This window comes from Sorghum bicolor, chromosome 1 (genome assembly GCF_000003195.3).
Source record: "Sorghum bicolor cultivar BTx623 chromosome 1, Sorghum_bicolor_NCBIv3, whole genome shotgun sequence".
Classification (NCBI taxonomy): domain Eukaryota; kingdom Viridiplantae; phylum Streptophyta; class Magnoliopsida; order Poales; family Poaceae; genus Sorghum; species Sorghum bicolor.
The window spans coordinates 19754849-19772637 of record NC_012870.2 but is presented as its reverse complement, the minus strand read 5'-3'; the positions used below and the strand labels follow the sequence as shown (position 1 = coordinate 19772637).

Genomic DNA, 17789 nt, shown 5'->3' with positions numbered 1-17789 from the left:
CACTACATAAAGCTATGTTTTATGCAACTTGCTAACAGTGTTCTTTTCTTGCCCAGCGCTAGAGATTAAATCTTGGTTTATTTGTTTGAGGGCTCATTTCAAATAGCCACGTGGGAGTATATTGTGTTCAAGCTAAGATTATAGGTTGCACCTGTGTGCTCATGGTTTGGTTGCCAAGCATAATTCCATCCTGGTTCCATTGTTGTCATTGGCTTGGTTTCTTTGGGTTACAAGTACAGGGCTCATGGATGCAAAAAGTATCCCTTCATGTCTAAGAGCTTGGTAAGTGGTCGGAGATCCTTGATATTACGGGGTATTTTTATGTGCCCATTGATGTGACGTGGCCGGATAGCTTCTTGTGTCTACATTGAATCAAAAGTCTAGACTGACTCTCACTAACCTTCTGCAACCATATTAGCCTGACAAGGTACTAACGTGACCTCTAGGCAGCCTACAGCATGAGCATGAATTCAAACCACCACTTCATCCTTACCCACCACTCCATGCCGAGATAGTGGCTTGTCTCCAAGCGTTGCAAAGAGCAGCTGCTCTCGAAATGCAAAAAATCATCCTAGAAACAGATGCAAGCTCGATCGTGCAAGCGTTGAGGTTTCAAGACGTTGATCGCTGTTCTGCTGGAGGACTCTTGTGGGAGCTTAAAATCCTTCTTCAAAGTAATTTTACCTCCTATACTGTAGTTCATACATCCCGTTCATATAATTCGGCTGCTGATAGCCTTGCTGCCCTAGGGGCGAGTTTGAGTCTGGGTGAAGGTCCGATTGTGGACAACATCCCAAATTGTACTCGAGTCCTCGTCGCCAATGATTTGGCGCCGTTTTATGAGTAATGGAGAACCTTTCCATGTTCAAAAAAAAAGAAGTCAAGAAGTGTGTTGGAGCGCAACAAAGCATGCCAATCTACATTGTTTCTAATATTGACTTAGATTCAATAGTTTCTAATAGGGTCACATTGTATCAATAAACATTGTTATCTTGTTGCCTTTGCCTTTATAGGCTGATGGCTGTGATTGTATGAGAAAAACTATGTATGCTTTAATATTATAGTGCTGCCATATCTAATTATGAAGTGTATGTATATAATGCATAAAATACTTTTTGTTTTTCAGTAATTGTAGGGCGCCCAAAGGGCGCCTGATGTTCTAGTGGAGTTGATTTGGAGCTCCCACACCATCATCGCCGCATCAAATCGGCTAGGTCGGACGGATCGAGGGCTCGAGGGAGAGGTTGGGCGGAGTGGTGGGCTTAGCGCGGCCATCGATCTCCCTAGCCACGGTGGTGGGCCTGGCGCGGCCGGCGAGGAGCAGCCTAACATGGCAAGGTGGGCAGGGAGGCGACTGGGCAGCGATTTTTGCATCTGGGCTGTTGGAAAAGCAAAGCTTTTGGGTTTGGAACCCTTAGGCCTTGTTTAGATTTAATTTTTTTTTGGATTTTGACACTGTAGCATTTTCATTTTTATTTAACAAACATTGTCCAATTATGAAATAACTAGATTTAAAAGATTCGTCTCGTGATTTTATAGATAAACTGTGCAATTAGTTTGTGTTTTCATTTATATTTAGTGTTTCATATATATACCACAAGATTCGATGTAACGAAAAATCTCGAAAAGTTTTTGGTTTTGGGTGAACTAAACAAGGCCTGTTTGTTGGAGACAGTGTGAGGCCTTGTTTAGTTCGCAAAATTTTTCAAGATTTCCCGTCACATAGAATCTTTGGTCGCATGCATGGAATATTAAATATAGACGAAAATAAAAACTAATTGTACAGTTTATCTGTAATTTGTGAGATGAATCTTTTGAGCCTAGTTACTCCGTGATTGAACAATGTTTGTCAAATAAAAACGAAAGTGCTACAGTAGTAAAAAAAACCAAAATTTTTACGAATTAAACAATGCCTAAAGTTCATCGAGACATCCCAGGTACCACGAGCAACGTCTGTCGGTTCTGTGCGACTGTGCCCAAGCGTTACATGTGGCCCCGGCGTTTCCGTGGCCGCAAGCAACGCACAAGAAAAAGAAGGGCTGTAAATGCAAGCTGCTAGGCCTTGTTTACTTCCCAGAAATTTTTGCAAAATTTTTCACATTCTCCGTCACATCGAATCTTTAAACGCATGCATGGAGTATTAAATATAGACGAAAATAAAAACTAATTGCACAGTTTGGTCGAAATTGACGAGACGAAACTTTTAAGCCTAATTAGTCCATGATTGGACAATATTTGTCAAATACAAACGAAAATGCTACAGTGTCCATTTCCCAAAATTTTTCGGAACTAAACAAGGCCAAAATCTCGGACGCCACGCCGCCACGAGCGCATGCGCATGGGCCCAAAAACAACTGTCCCCTTCCGAGGTCCACCTGTCTGTCACGGTCTCCCACGGAGGTTGTCTGGTCTGGGCGAGTCTTATCACCCACCCCCAGAGGCCTCGTTCTAATCCACACGACACGAGAGACGAAGGTCGAGCACGACTCCAACCGCAACGCGCGAGCGGCGAGCCTCATCATTCCCAACCGAACACACGCGAGTGCGAGCACGAGTATACCGACCACGAGCAGACGAGCTCCTCCGGCCCGCCACCAGTGTCATCGCGTCGCCGTCGCGTCGCGTCCGCCTGCCTCGCGCTCGTCCATGGCTTCCGTCTCCACGGCGCCGCGCGCCCCGCTCCCGGCGGTGGCCTCCTCGTCCTCGTCGTCCGCGCGGCAGGTGGATCCGAACCCTAGCGGCAGCAGCTTCCTCGCCGGGCGGCGCCTCCGCGTCGTCCGCCGCCTCGCCGGCGCGGCCCCGTCGCGGCGCGCTCCGTTGGCCTGCTGCTCCGCGCGTAGCCCCGGCGCGGACGCCGGCGGCGATGAGCGGCGCCGGCGGGGTTGGGACGCGATGCTCCACGACGCCTTCCAGGGTGCCGTGCGGCGGTGGAGCGAGTACGTCCGAAATTACTGGCCCCCATCGACCTCTGTTAAGGAGGTGGGTACGGGGAAGAGGGTTGGGAGTTCTCACGAGCAGGAGGTGATGAATGGGGGTGAAGAGAGGAAGGCTGGGGATGAAGAGGGAAAATGGGGCTGGGAGAGGTGGAAGCGGCACTTTGCTCTCGTTGAGGAGAGCGAGCGTCTCGTTGATGAGCTCCAGGTTAATTTTATCTCTATACTTACTACATGGTAGTAATCAGCCTGTAATGCTTTAAATGTGGACGGAACTTGCTTATGAATCAACACTGGAGTTTTTACACCACTTCACTTGCTAATTAGCACAAGTTTGAAGACGTGGTTGAATGAAGACGAGAATTTCCACTATTAGTATAATCCTGGAAGTTTATTCTTTGAAATGCCCCTCAAAATAAGCTGGGGCTTCTTTTGGTTAAAGGTTCAATCGAACACAATGCAGTGCACCATTGTATGAATAGGATGTAAACATCATTTTCCATTTTTTTTATATAGCTTCTGCATCAGCATTTGTTACTTGAGTGGCGCGAGTGTAAAGAAAGTTGCCTAACACGGATACTTTACACACTAGGTTCATGCTAATTAACTGTTGTAGGAGCTTTACTCAGGAAAAAGCTATTAAACTCACACTCAAATTTGAACAGGCTGCTTTGAAGTAAATGTTTTTTTTTGATGTATTATTTGAATCGACTTTGTAGAATGATGAAAGGGTTCTTTTATCAAAATCATTGACATTCTCCATTTGCTGCCTATGATATTCACTTATTTGGCACCGCACTGTTGACATGTTGTCAACAATACATGCCTTAACATTGCAACTCTCAGTAGCAAACATCGAAATCTCCATTTCATTATAAGCCCAGTCACCTGATATAGGTTCACAAACCATGCATCATACTATTGGTGAAGTTTGTTACTCTGTTTGTACAGAAAAAATCTATATAACCCCCTTGGCATGTCGTCTACTTCACCCCAACCTAAAAAACCAGGTCTTGTGCACCTCAAACTATGTAATATGGTTCAATAACTCCCTGTGGTGAGGTGTTTTTTTTTTCACTGTGGCATTTGGGCCTGCTTGTCAGGGATGGCATGTGGCGTTTTGTCCCATTTGTCTATCACCCGCCGCCCTCTCCCTCAGTTAGTCAATCTCCCTATCTCCTCCTGTTCTTCATTGGGGTGTAGAGAATCCAAGGGCTGTAGTGACGCCGACGCCCTTGTATTTGCAACCGGCTTTCTAGTGCTCTTGATGGTCCATTGGGTTGTGCGTGGGAGGGAGAGGGATAATGGGGATTTTGCATATGTGCTCACCCTAGGCAGATGCAACAGTGATGGTGACGGCGAAGGACTGTGACCGAATACGAAGAGGGCGGCACATCCATGCTTGCCGTTGACATGCGTCTCTAGTGGCCATGGTCCGAATCCAAGGGCACCAGCATGTTGAATAAAACCATACGGTGTTGAGGAACCACGCGGATATGGCGGACATGATCTGGAGGAAGAGATCAAGACTGCAGCGGTGGTTATTGAAGTTAGTGAAGACCATGGCGGTGGTGGCGGCTTTTGTGAGCTCCAGCTGCTCAATCGACACCTCACTGAGCACCCCTTACCCTCACCACATCGTTGTCACTTGAAACCTTCGGTGAGCTCCAGCCATGAGGAGCCCTCGATGGGCTCCATGACGATGATAGGATGGCGGAAAGCGCGCGGCAGAGAGGACAGCTGATGGCATTGTTGCTCCTCCACGACGCAGGTTAGGTTGGCCAATGGCAACACTGCTCCCTTGTGGCGCCACCCTCCTGTTCCTTGGTCGTCATGCCAGGCCGGATGGTGGAGCGCTGCCTACCACTGCAACAGTGTTGAAGGTCAAGAGTGGATGAGGGAGACCATGCCGCCTTGCAGCTCAGTCGAACAGAGGGGCAGAGGAGCATGTGGAATGGGACGGTCAGAGGTTGAAGGAGATCCTGATGGGACGGCCCTGATGCCATCAGATGTCTATGATGATCCAGATGCCACATGTCATCTCTAGCAAGCAAGCCCAAATATCACGGTGGCAAAAACACCTCCGGGGTTTATTTGAATGGTATTACATAGTTTAAGACAATACCTTTGTGTGTGTGTGGGTGGGTGGGTGGGGGGGGGGGGGGTTATATATAGACCTTTCCCTGTTTTTACATAGAACCCCTATATGCTCAAATAGTCAAATGTAGTGCTGGAATTGCATCTGTTTCAATGGAACACATGACTAAACGTGCCTGCCTCTATTGTGGTCAGTACCAAACTGCATAATTTATTGTCTAATAAATGTTTTGAGACTGTCCTTGGTTCATGCCAGTGAGCCAGTGTTGCAGAGTTTCAGGAGCTTATGTGCGATTTGAGTGAGGCCCTGGCCTTGTTTAGTTCCCAAAAATTTTTGCAAAAACTTTCAGATTCCCCGTCACATCGAATCTTGCGGTACATGCATGGAAATTAAATATAGATAAAAATAATAACTAATTGCACAGTTTGCTTGTAATTTGCGAGACGAATCTTTTGAGCCTAATTAGTCCATGATTGGATAATATTCGTAAAATACAAACGAAAGTGCTAGTGTAAATTTTGCAAAAGTTTTTGGAACTAAACAAGGTGCCTGTTTAGTTCCCACCCAAAAACTTTTCGTGACATCACATCGAATGTTTGAACGCATGCATGGAGCACTAAATATAGATTAAAAAAATAACTAATTGCATAGTTTGCATGCATTTTGACAAATCTTTTAAGCCTAATTAGTCCATGATTGGACACTAATCGTTATAGTTACAAATGTGCTACGGTACCCAAAAACTTTTCTTTTCGCGAACTAAACAAGGCCTGATGTGCAATGTGGTTTTTAAACTATTGAGATGTTAGTCACGAATTACGTGCTGTCAAAATAGAACTTTTTGAAGTACATGTTGATAGAACTTCTCTTTGAGTGAATTGTTGCTTGCATGGTTCACCCATGTGTGTGTGTTGCATTTTGTGCAGATCTCACCTCAAACACCATAATAGCAGTATAGCACTATAATCTATATTGAGAAATAGCAAATATCTTGATACATGTATATTGCATTTCAGCTGCAACTCCAGGCTGCTGTTTATAGAGAAGACTACAGGAGTGCTCATAAACTGAGGCTGGCTATTGCTGCTACAGCAAAAAATGACACTGTGGGCAGAGCTATCTCTGACTTAAATGTAAGAAATATCTATTTTCTTATGTATGTACAGTTATTAGTGGTAAATAGCATTTCTTACCTTTTTCATTTTCTTGCAATTTTGAATCACCCCCTCTACATTACGCCCTACTTGAAGTGTAATGTTGGTCCTACTCTACAAAAAGGATGAATGTCTGGCATGGTTAATAGTTTAGCTGCATATCTCTGAATATTTAGATTGGATGTTGTACTTTCTTATAAAAAGCACACTACTAGATATTTAGTAAATTATGGTCAAAGTGGTGTTTTGGAGGTCTTATAAGTATAAAAAAACACCACTTAGTTGACTGAAAGAAGTAATAAACAATAGCTAAGTTTGCAGCTATCTGAAATGACTCAACGTATGGGGATGTTGTTCTTTTTTTCTACAACGGTCGAAATCGAATTTCTTTATGCGCGTAACAAAATTACAAAGTTCAACATGGGGATGTTTGCACTAACATATTCTACTAGCTGCTGTAGCACATACTCCGGTGTAACCAGTAGCATGATACCATGCAATATTTAACACCCTTGGTAACAGGACTGCTAGCGATATAATACATTTATAGAAGAACCAGTATCAAGTGTTCTCATGTAGAGGAGCTGATTTGGTCTATGATCAAGTTGAGGGGCTAAAATTGTTATTTATAAGATAGTTGTCTGCTGTTTTGGGTTTTGCAGATGGCCATAGACGAGGAGCGCTACAAGGATGCGGCATATATCAGAGATCATGCTGGCGCAGGACTGGTTAGTACAATGGAGTTCCTCTATATTGTTTGTCCTGTGCTATCTAAGTTTCTTTGACGTCTTCGCATCCAAGTTAATAGATTTTTACTATTCTTTCTCAAAAGATAAATCTTTGATTATGCTTTGTAATTCATAATTGCCTATTACACCATATTTCTTTCCATCCAAACAAAATATGCCATTACCTGATCCATTAGAGCATTTGCAGCTGGGGTGGTGGTCTGGAATTTCTGGAAATTTGGCTGATCCATATGGTCTTATAATTCGTATAAGTGCTGAACATGGTCGGTATGTGGCAAGAAGTTATGATACGAGGTATTAATTTTTTTTGAATATTATTACGTGCATAATAACATCATTGTTGATTGTTTATAGTTTAATTGATCATTCTGTGAGTGGACTTGCTCTTCACGTTCGCTGTCTTTGTTTTAAAGGATGGAATGCTCAAATACATTTCATTATTAATATTTCGTTGTGGATGGGAATAAAAATGCCTAGGATAATGGGGTTCTCTACTGCGGTATGCTCTAGGTCCTATAGCACTTAAGGAGCTAAGCATTATTGTTGATTGTTTATAGTTTAATTGATCATTCTTTGAGTGGACTTGCTCTTCACGTTTGCGTCTTTGTTTTAAAGGATGGAATGCTCGAATACATTTCAATATTAATATTTCGCTGTGGATGGTAAAAATTGCCTAGGACAATTGGGTTGCGGTATGCTCTAGGTCCTAGAGCACTTAAGGAGCTATTGGCATTTGACAATGCTATTTTGGTTATGGGGTGCGTATCAGTAGTGGCTTGAGCATCAGGAGGTCCCTAGTAGAGAAATTGATGGGTGCAGCAGGAGAGTAGTGTAGAAGTGTGTCTGTTTGTGGTTGGGTTAGCCTACTTAGTTGAATCAGTCACTGGAGCTTATCTGTGAAGAATTGTGTGGACAAAATGGGTTGTGAATTCATAAAAATGAACAACTTGTTCTCAAAATAATATCTCAAAGCAAGTCTCAGCATGCCAATCATAAATCATTAAAATGTTCTATGAAGAACTGCAAGAAGAAACTTCCCTTTTATCATTCCTAGTTGGTGATATGGTGCAGCAGGCTGCTTGAACAACACATGTTTCATAAATTAATATAATCAGCACTATAATTTTAAACTTTCTTAAATATACGCACTGGTGATCCATATGCTTGTAGCTGATTTCATTTTACTGGTGTAAAATGTGTTTACTTTATTCTATGAAATATTTGGTTGCATCCTAAATGACTTGTTAGTTCTCCTCATTTTCAGACAGCTGGCTTCTGACAGCCCTGGTCTCCCTATATTTGAAATATACTTTGCAGAGGCAAATGGTGGATACAACCTGCAGGTACAATGTTTTGCAGTTAATAAAAGTAAAGTCAATGTGCAAATATTAAAATAATCTTGGAAATGAGATTCTGGGTTGGGAAACATGAAAAACATGATAATGACAAGCGCCTTCTTCCCATGGTTGAGATTTTTGACATTAACAGTATAGAATATGAAAATGACAAGCGTCATATTGGACAGCATTGCATACTCATTTTTTCTAAAAAAAATATTAACTCTCTGTCTGGACTATATGTTGCTGGCCTGTACTTGCACATGTCTGTCAGACTTGAGTATTAACATGAAAAAACTTTGTTTCACTTAACATTTCTTGTTCCCATAGTAGTTGCCTGTTAGTTTCCTCGAGGCCATAAATCCATGCACATTGAACTTGATTGTTTGTAACTTTGGGAAAATGTATTTGGCATGCACTGTGAGAATAAAATTCCTGTATCAGTTTTGAGCAGCTTCCAATTTCAAGAGCTGATATTGTTAACTGCAAGATTTCAGTAGCTATGAGTAAGGTCACAATAACAGTTGCTCCTATATTAAAAATGAACTGTTATCTTGTTAACTAATGTGTTATAGTTCTGTGCATCTTCTGAAAAATTGGGATGTTATTTTCAGGCAGTGCATCTGAAACCAGATGATAGCGATTCTGACCAAGTGCCAAACATGTTAAGGGAGAAACTTGGCATTGACAGTATAAACATATCTAGCAGTTCAGTAGGGTCTAAGCATGAAAAATTCGATGGAAGTGTAAACATGGATGATAAAGATAGTGATGACAGCAACATTGCTGCTGGCCCTGGTTCAAAAAACTTGTCAAGCGATCCAACTGCAGTTCCCAGGATTAAAATCTTGAAAGTGGTACCCATGCAGAATGTTGACCAAGACTACATAATCAATATATTTGATCAGATTTCAGAGGAAGATGATGACAATGATGATCCTGAAGTTGAAAATGAATCTTCAGAAGATGTTGGTGATGAAGATAACAGTGGAGTAGCAGAAACAGTTTCTGCAGAAGAGAACGGTGATGAATCTGGTGACGAAAGTGATATTGAAGCCTTGGTTTCAATTGATTTTGTCAGTGAGAATAACAACGACTATGCTTCTCGTCCATCTGATGAAGCTTTTGAACGAATGCCGGCTAGATTAGAAAAAAGAGACCGCTTCTCATTTTCCTTCTATACTGAAGAATTCAGTAAAAAGCTAGATGCTGGAAAGGCCCAGCAGACTTCAAAGAAAACAGTTGGTTTGCATACCGATCAGCAGGATTATGATGGTTTTGTCCAGCTTGATCGTGTAAAGTTGAGTGGCAGCAACAAAAAACTATCGGTAAATACTTTATTTGTATAATGTTCTGCATTAGCTTTTGATGCCGTTCATTGTGCTTCATTGTATCATCTAAATGAGCATTGATTCATGTCTTGTTTGACTATGGGGATCAACCGATTTTTTTTTAAATGATCACTTCTGGTTTAATCTATTCAGTATCTTTATCAACTGGTAAAGTAAAACATCAAACATAACCTTTTTTATGCTTGAATCCCAGTGGATCTTCTGAGCTGCATTCATTTTGTAAATTGGACCACTTTGACCTTGTGATAAATAGCAAGGACCTGTCAACCATTTCTCCGCAGAATGTGTACCATACCTGCTTTTTCTAGTTTGCTGTTGATGGTCAGATTCTTTCATCTGTATCAAATACCTTAGATTATTATGATAATGTTGCCCCATGATCCTTCATGTACTTTTTGATTATCTAGTTTGCTGTTGATTGTCAGATTCCAACATGCACATTGACACGACTATATAAATGAATTCCGCGGTTTTTGAACATATATGTGCTTGGAGTAAAAAAGAGGATGAATTTCTGTATGGTGCTGTCAACGTACAATGTGAAATACTTTTAAACAGCTTGATATCTTGCTGGAATGTTTCTGAACTGAACGTTGTAATTTCGTTACAAGCGTAATGAAATTCGGTTGCGACCGGTGTGGAAAAGCTTCTTGATATCATTTGAACTTATCTAATGCAGATACTGCAACTTGGCATCAAACAAAATAACAACAAGGTTCAGCAAAAACTGCATGGAGTTACCCACTTTAGTCGTATTCAGATGCCTATATCTTCAGATCCTCTTACCGGTATGTTCCAAATTGAGTACCCCCCACTTGAGCCTTTCATGATATGCATCTTGTCTTCTCTTTTCTTTCTGGTATTGACTGAAATATATTCTCTGGGCAGGCTTATATGTGACCGCCTCAGGACTTGACTCAGAAATTCTTAGTTTGCAACGAAAATTTGGTCAATGGCGGGAGGATGGTTCATCTGAGGAGCATAGTGACCTATTGTTCTATGAGTATGTTGAAGCTGTAAAATTAACAGGGGACAACCTTGTGCCAGCTGGTCAGGTGTGATAACTTTCACTGGGTTCTTATTACCATACAGGAATAGTGTTTGTAAGTAGCTGAGTAATACTTGCCTTCTGGTTTATGCTCTTCCTGTTTAGAAGGATACTTCCTCCAGTCACAAATATAAGTCCATCTAAGTTTGAACTAAATAAAGCTTTTCTAACTTCGACAAGCAATATCAATAAAAGTATATTATCTTTTCTCGAAAAACGCAGGAGAGCTGCGCATCATTCTATTAAGAAGTGAAAGACACCCATACAACACACGTCCAGTCATATATGATTGGAAGCAGTTTTCATAATGAATGTAGTAATGTCAATCTATATATAATAATGGTCAAAGTTAAACAAGGTTTGATTTAGGACAAATCCAAGTGAACTTATATTTGTGATCTGAGGAAGTATTTAATACATAATTTTTTATATTCCCATGTTAATTTTCACTCACCAACTTCAAGCTAAGAAGTGTGTTCATCATATCATACACATTTGTGGACAGCCTTCTCTGTTGATTTCGTTCAGTTGTTGCATAAATCTTTCCAAGGAGTGCTGACGCAGCCTAACTTTATGCTATATCATCGATAAGTATAATTGTCATTGATAAGCATAGTAATTCAGACTGACCTATGGTTCCTTTGCTAGGTTGTCTTCCGTGCAAAAGTTGGTGAACGTTATCAGCTCCCTCATAAGGGAATTATCCCTAGAGAACTTGGAGTGGTATTTTCTATAATCCAAATAGTATTTTGTCTTTTCACCATCAAACATCAAACCTTACAACCAATGTGATATAGATTGCTAGGTACAAGGGGCAAAGGAAAATTGCAGATCCTGGTTTCCAAAACCCTCGATGGGTTGACGGGGAGCTTTTGATACTAGATGGAAAGGTGAATTTTATAAACAAATTACTTCTTTTATTCTATACTTATTGTCTTTCTGATATACTTTCTGTTTTGCAACTTGCAGTTCATCAGAGATGGTCCTGTGATAGCTTTCTTTTACTGGACATCTAATTTTCATCTTTTCGAATTCTTTAGACGGTTGAGGCTTTCTGACTAGTTCCCTTCTAAAAGTAGTTAAAGGTAAACTGCATTTCATCTAGTACTGGTTTACTATTTGGCATTATTATTGTACTAAAGTACTATTATATTTTAATTTTACTGCTGTGTGTTCTTGTGCTTGCCAAATTCCATTATATGTTTTACTATTTATGCAGAGGTAGTGCTTGTTGGCTGTTGCAGGCCATCATTGATCCAAATTTGGCCTAGTTTCTTTCTGGGAATGCTACATTCATCCTAAATGGTCATCCTTTTTGGCCCCTCTAATAAGCATTAAAATGGACAATGGATCCAACTGGCTGAATTTTACACAGCAGTTGGTGCTCTCTCATAGGGTAAAGCCAGAAGTAAATGAAGTATGCAAAATTCTTACATTTGTTTATTTAGGATAAAGATATGCTGTTGAAGCTTACTACTTGTATCCACTTTCTCCTGCAATCTGTCTGCTTTGGGACAAAGTTGGTATTTGATTATTGTGGTGATAAAATGGTGAATTCAATTCTAACTTTGCCTAAGGTTAGGAGACATGGTTTTGACTTAACATATCAAGTTTGGCTTAATATTTATGCATGTCTGTGGTGAATTCAAGAACAGTCTGTTCATTTGTTGCCTGAAGATGTCATTATATTGGATTTTTCTGGGTCTGGAAGTGTAGCATCTTAATAATTCTTAAATGGCTGGAAATGTTCTTCCAGACTGATATTTGTTACTCCCTTTGTTCCGAATTGTAAGGCGTTTTGGCTTTTCTAGATACATTGATTTCACTATGTATCTAGACATAGTGTATATCTAAGCGGAAACTCAATTACATGACTGGTCGCGCGACGCGCGTGCAGTACGGGAGTCAGCCCCTCTCTTCTTCTCCATCTCTGCCGGGATTAGAAAGGCAGGCCAGGTGGTGGGGATGGGAGAGACGGCGGCGAGGTGGCGGAGGAGGAGGTGGCTGGGCCAGGTTGGGGTGGTGGCGACCATGGTCATGTGAACCGCTGGTGGCACGGAGCTCTGGCGAGACCCTACCGTGCTGTGGTGGGTGTCCAAACCTGTGCGCCGGTGGTGGATGCGCGAGGGAGGGGGCGGAGGAGGAAGGGTGCCAGCGAGGAGGAAGACAGGTCGTGGGATATCTTCCTCCATATCTAAGTGCATAGCGAAAGCTATGTATCTAGAAAACCCAAAACATCTTATGATTTGGAACAGAGGGGTAGGAAATAATATCGAACGGTTCTTGTGGTTAGCATTTACGATGTATGCACCCACAGGTGCTTGTGCCATAGCTGGAAAGGTACTTTGCTTGCCCATTCTAATAATCAAGTATTCCCCCCCGTTCCAGATTACAAGGCATTTTGGCTTTTTCAGATATACTCACTGCTTTACTATGTATCTAGACATTAAATACATAACAAAAGCTACTTATCTAGAGAAGCCAAAGCGTTTTTTAATTTGGAATGGAGGGAGTAGCTCTAAGATCATTCAATGCGATACTTGAGTAGCTTTTTCAGACCAGCCATTATTCATGTGTTAGGCTGTACTTTTCTGTCATTCATTCAAGTGAACAAACACTAGAAGGAATTGTGCCATATGGTGAAGAGCAGTTTGTAGTTATTCAGGGTTGAGACTCTTGATCAGAAACTGCTCCTACTCCCTGCATTTTGCCTGCTTTATACTCCATCTGTTTCAAACTATAAGACGTTTTGGTTTTTCTATATACAATGGTAGACATAGCAAAAGCTACGTATCTAGAAAAGCCAAAATATCTTATAATTTGAAATGGAAGGAGTAACATGACACACGAGTCCATGACCAGAGAGAGAGAGTTGAGGCCAGGTTTTAGGTCAGTTTACGTTCAGGGGTCGTGTAGTCCTGTGCTACTGTGCTTTGGGTCCTTTTTGCTGTACTCTGAAGTTACACCTGCCTACCGTTTTCATAGTGCATCAAATTTAACTTAGATTTCTTGTACCTCTTAGCAGGCCATGCTTATTTCAGCATAGTTGCATTTGGAGCCAACCGGAGTTGCCTGGCATTATATTTTCCGGGGACAGTTCTGATGTGGAGAACAGGGCTGGCATGAATCAAGTGGCATCTCCATCCACTCTGAAAGCCTGCCATAAGGGTGGAAATAGCTCGCAGCTGCAGGAAGAGGAATAATCCTACCAACATGGATGAGCCGCGGGCGCAACATACTCGTTCCGCTTCTGCGCCGCTTGCCTGCCAGGTCCAAAACCGCCAGTTCCTGTGTTTCTCAGAGCACATAGTAAAGCACCTCAAATATGTAAAGTTATGCAGTCGCAGATAATTTAGGATTTTGAGAGCATCTTGGCAGCTTTCATGCATGCAGAGTCAGTATGTGAAATAGTACGAGCAATGGTTTTGTGTAGCGTGATCAAACAGTGGCCGTCATATTTGTACATATGTCGCAATCAGCAGCAGAGGCGTGCAGCCCAACACGGTTACACTTTCATAGATTTGTTAATATGTTGAAGTTTGTTTGAGCGTGCCTTTTCTCACGCAAGCACTCTTAAAAAAATTAAGCTTCTCTGCAACAAGCAAGGGTAGCAAAAAGGCTGTGTTGTCGCTGCAGCAAGAGGTACGCTGTTAACCTACTCGTCCTTGTTTCGCACTCGCACGTGTAAATGATAGCCGTATTTACAATGCTGTGCTATACGAAGGACCAGTAAGATCTGTTAGATCTGTCGGCTTTCTCTAGATTTGGTGTGTGTTTATTGGGAGAAGTAAATGTTAATTGGTTGACATATGACACCGAAGGATTGTGAGCTAGCGTTCGTTGTGAATTTTCTGAAGCTAATGTCCTTTCAGTGTGTAGTTCATCTCGTTGCAAGTGGCGTGTGGTTTTTGTGGTCTTGAAAACCTTGTATACTGAGAGCTTGGTGTATTTTTAGTGTGATTTTTGAAGCTCTGGGAGGCTGTGGACGAAGATGGCCAAACTAGTTTTTGATGTACTATTAGTTTTTTATATACTATTATTTTTAGAGGTTATTTTATGTCACATTATTTATCTTTTGTGCTAGCCCATTATTTTCTTGGATATATAGAAGATCAGTCGCTCTTTCGAGTATCTTTATTAAAAGAACTTCCATTTGGCCATAAAACCACCTAAGATTCAAAACTCAAGGACCGCTTGTTGATTTTAAGTCAATTAACACAAACATTATATATGAATTTATGTGATTGCAAAATTTATGAAGGGAGTTCGGTGCATTTCGATAAAACCTATGGGGCTTCGAAGTGTCACGTGGTTGGCTTGCTCCAGGTCTTTAGAGCACGTTTGTTGCAACTTGAGTGCGTTGATCTTATTTTACTTTGCCAGGTAGCTGGAATGGTGGTTTGTTTCATTGTTTGGTTGAGCCATGCTAACGAAAAAACATGTTACAACCACACGAGTGTGCTTTAGTAAAGAGGAAAACATATTTATTTCTATGTGTTTCTCGTTAGATGAACTTTTCTTTTTCATTTCATCCATCTTTATCGACCACCTATTTTCACAAGGCACTATGCCTGATCGCCTGATCGGTGCAAGCTGTTCTTGACAAAGATGGACAATCCAATTAACCTTGGGGTAGTTGACTAGTGGAGTCAACCACGTCAGCATCCCAGTCTCATGTGGGTTTTGTTAGAATTCTCATTTTTTTTGGATTTGTTCTTGCTTATATTTCTGGATTTGTTTTTTTATTATAAGCTATATATACAATGTGGATTATCTAACATAGCTTGATGGTAAATTAGAGATTTATCAGAAAGATGGGAAGAGAACAATGTTCATTAAGAGAGAAATTTGCCTAGTGGAGCTGTGCAAAACATTTTATAGTAACCAAGACTGTGTGGTAGCACACAAATGTTAGACACTTAGGGTGTATTTGGACGCCGCCTATGCATGTCGCGCTGAACACGACGACAACAAAAGTTGGGCGAACAATAGCTCGCCACAAATCAACGTGATTTGGTGTAAAAACTGACTTACATAGCGTTGACAAGTTTTGGTGGCGCCTTAACTCCGGCCACGAAACAAACACATGCAAAACTATGGCATGGAAGTTGTGGCAGACTGTGGTACACAAACCAAACACGCCCTTAGGCCTTGTTTAGTTCCAAAATATTTTACAAAATCGACACTGTAGCTTTTTCGTTTGTATTTGACAAATATTATCCAATCATAATCTAACTAGGCTCAAAAGATTCGTCTCGTCAATTTCGATCAAATTATGTAATTAGTTTTTATTTTTATCTATATTTAATACTTCATGCATGTGTCTAAAGATTCGATGTGACGGGGAATCTGAAAAATTTTGCAAAATTTTTTGGGAACTAAACAAGGCCTTAATAATAGTGTAGTAGAGAAAGCAATTATCTATCCAGTTCGTTGTGACAAACAAAATTGATTTGTCCATGTAAAATTTTAGGTTGCAATCAAACACATCCTAATTTCGTTTTTGCTTTGAAGACAAAGGGACTATTGCTTGTTTGAGTTTGAATTGAGATAAGATCGTGTGGGCTCGGCAGACCTTGCTTGGGATATTATTTGTTTTCTGTGCGTCATTTGGTCAACGGAGGATCCATGGAAGTCATTCAAATAAAATAATACGGATGATTGTACAGTACTAATAAAAAGTGACCTGTTGCATCCCTGGCCTTGTATATAAGGATGAAAACGGAACGGAAATATCCCGAACCGAACCGAACCGCTTTCTATATTGGATCCGATCGAATTCGTATTTTCTTATCCGACTTTACCTTTTTCGTTTTCCTATTTTAGATGTTTCGTATTTTAAATGTAAAAGTAGAAAACGGTTTAGATATTTTTCGACCGTTTTCTACTTTTCTACTTTTAATTTGAAATATTTCGAATTCAAAATTTGGTTTAAACCGAATTTAGTCAATTGCACGGTCACACAGCCTAATTACAGAGTACTCACTATGCATCTGTGTTCTTTCTACTAGTGGCTAGCTATGTTCCTGCTAGCTATTAATTACTTGTTCTTATTTATGTGTGGGCTATTGTATTAAATACCTAAGACCAAGAATCATGCACTTTTTAATTATTATATGCACTTAAACTTGATCGTGTATATACTTAGTTATGCACTTAGTACTACATATCGGTGTTTCTTATTGAGTTTTCGTATATCGACCGTGTTCGACATAAATCCGCTCGAATTGGTTCGTTTTCGAAATTCTTAATATTTCGTAAGTTCGCGTTCGTTTTCGTGTCCGACTTTACCGTTTCGTATTTCAAATGTAAAAATAGAAAACAATTTAGGAGTTTTTCGACCGTTTCCGACCGTTTTCATCCTTACTTGTATACATGAACCCGTGACAACACAACTGGTAAACAATGAATGATTTTTCTTCTTTTGCCAAACTTGTTTTGTTCATTTGGCTGATAAGCTAGGATAGAAAATACTGTTCATTGATTTGTTATAAGAGAAAACATTACTGAATAGCTGGCAGATTCGGTCGATAAGCTCAAACGAGACTGATGGATGTTGGGCGGGCCTAGTCATGATGAGGAGAGAGAATTCCGCTAAAAAAAGAAAAAAAAAAGAAACTATCTACCAACAATTGACTGTGGAGCATCTGATTTTTACCGTTGTCGTCCATCGCCTTGTCGTGGCCTCCTTCCATGGCGATCTTCTGACTATGGGGGCCATGCGCCCATGCCTGACTTGGCGAGCAGCCGCCGTCTACCATCTCTATCACTTAGCCGACCTGTCTCTCTCGATTTTTCTTTTTAAGACCGTCGAATTTGAAGACGAAGAGGGGAAGAGTCGTCGGATTTGATAAAAAATGGGAGGAAGAGTAAGGCTATGTGAGACTTCCTACTGCTACAGTTCGGTACAATGGTTTTCTTTAAGACGAAGGGAAAACATCCAGAGATCATCAATTTTAGGTGGAAGCCTACGTCTAATCTAAAAACATAGAATGCGTTCGCTTCCTGCGGAAGCGGTGGCCACGTTAGCCTAAATATGGACAGCCGCTTGATTTGCCTAATCAACTGTCCACGCTAGTTTTCCAAATAGATAGAAACGGAGATTCATTTTCAATATT

The 17789-nt window shown here is 40.9% G+C and overlaps 1 protein-coding gene across 5 annotated transcripts; it reads left to right on the top strand.

The window, feature by feature from the left end:
- On the top strand, positions 2454 to 14253 carry LOC110437371 (protein EXECUTER 1, chloroplastic). 5 transcript variants are annotated; one of them, XR_002455480.1, is made up of 13 exons: positions 2647 to 3141; positions 6048 to 6164; positions 6848 to 6913; positions 7122 to 7228; positions 8199 to 8277; positions 8886 to 9599; positions 10303 to 10411; positions 10512 to 10678; positions 11320 to 11394; positions 11469 to 11561; positions 11641 to 11756; positions 11891 to 12067; positions 13697 to 14253. XR_002455480.1 is itself a non-coding variant. In XM_021465828.1 (12 exons), the coding sequence occupies exons 1-11, from the start codon at positions 2647 to 2649 to the stop codon at positions 11731 to 11733; spliced, it is 2115 nt and encodes a 704-aa protein (XP_021321503.1). In that variant the 5' UTR covers positions 2454 to 2646; the 3' UTR covers positions 11734 to 11756; positions 13697 to 14219. The 5 variants fall into 5 exon arrangements, 2 of the variants coding, with proteins under 2 accessions (XP_021321503.1, XP_021321504.1); XR_002455479.1 differs by having other exon boundaries at positions 11891 to 12088; XR_002455478.1 differs by having other exon boundaries at positions 11891 to 12088; positions 13694 to 14253.

What these genes read in the sequence shown, in the direction of transcription:
- LOC110437371 (XM_021465828.1), top strand. Translation starts at nt 2,647, where the DNA reads ATGGCTTCCGTCTCCACGGCGCCGCGCGCCCCGCTCCCGGCGGTGGCC. An exon ending in GAGCTATCTCTGACTTAAAT is followed by an intron (nt 6,165 to 6,847) that starts GTAAGAAATATC and finishes TGGGTTTTGCAG; the next exon opens with ATGGCCATAGACGAGGAGCG. An exon ending in ATCTTCAGATCCTCTTACCG is followed by an intron (nt 10,412 to 10,511) that starts GTATGTTCCAAA and finishes TTCTCTGGGCAG; the next exon opens with GCTTATATGTGACCGCCTCA.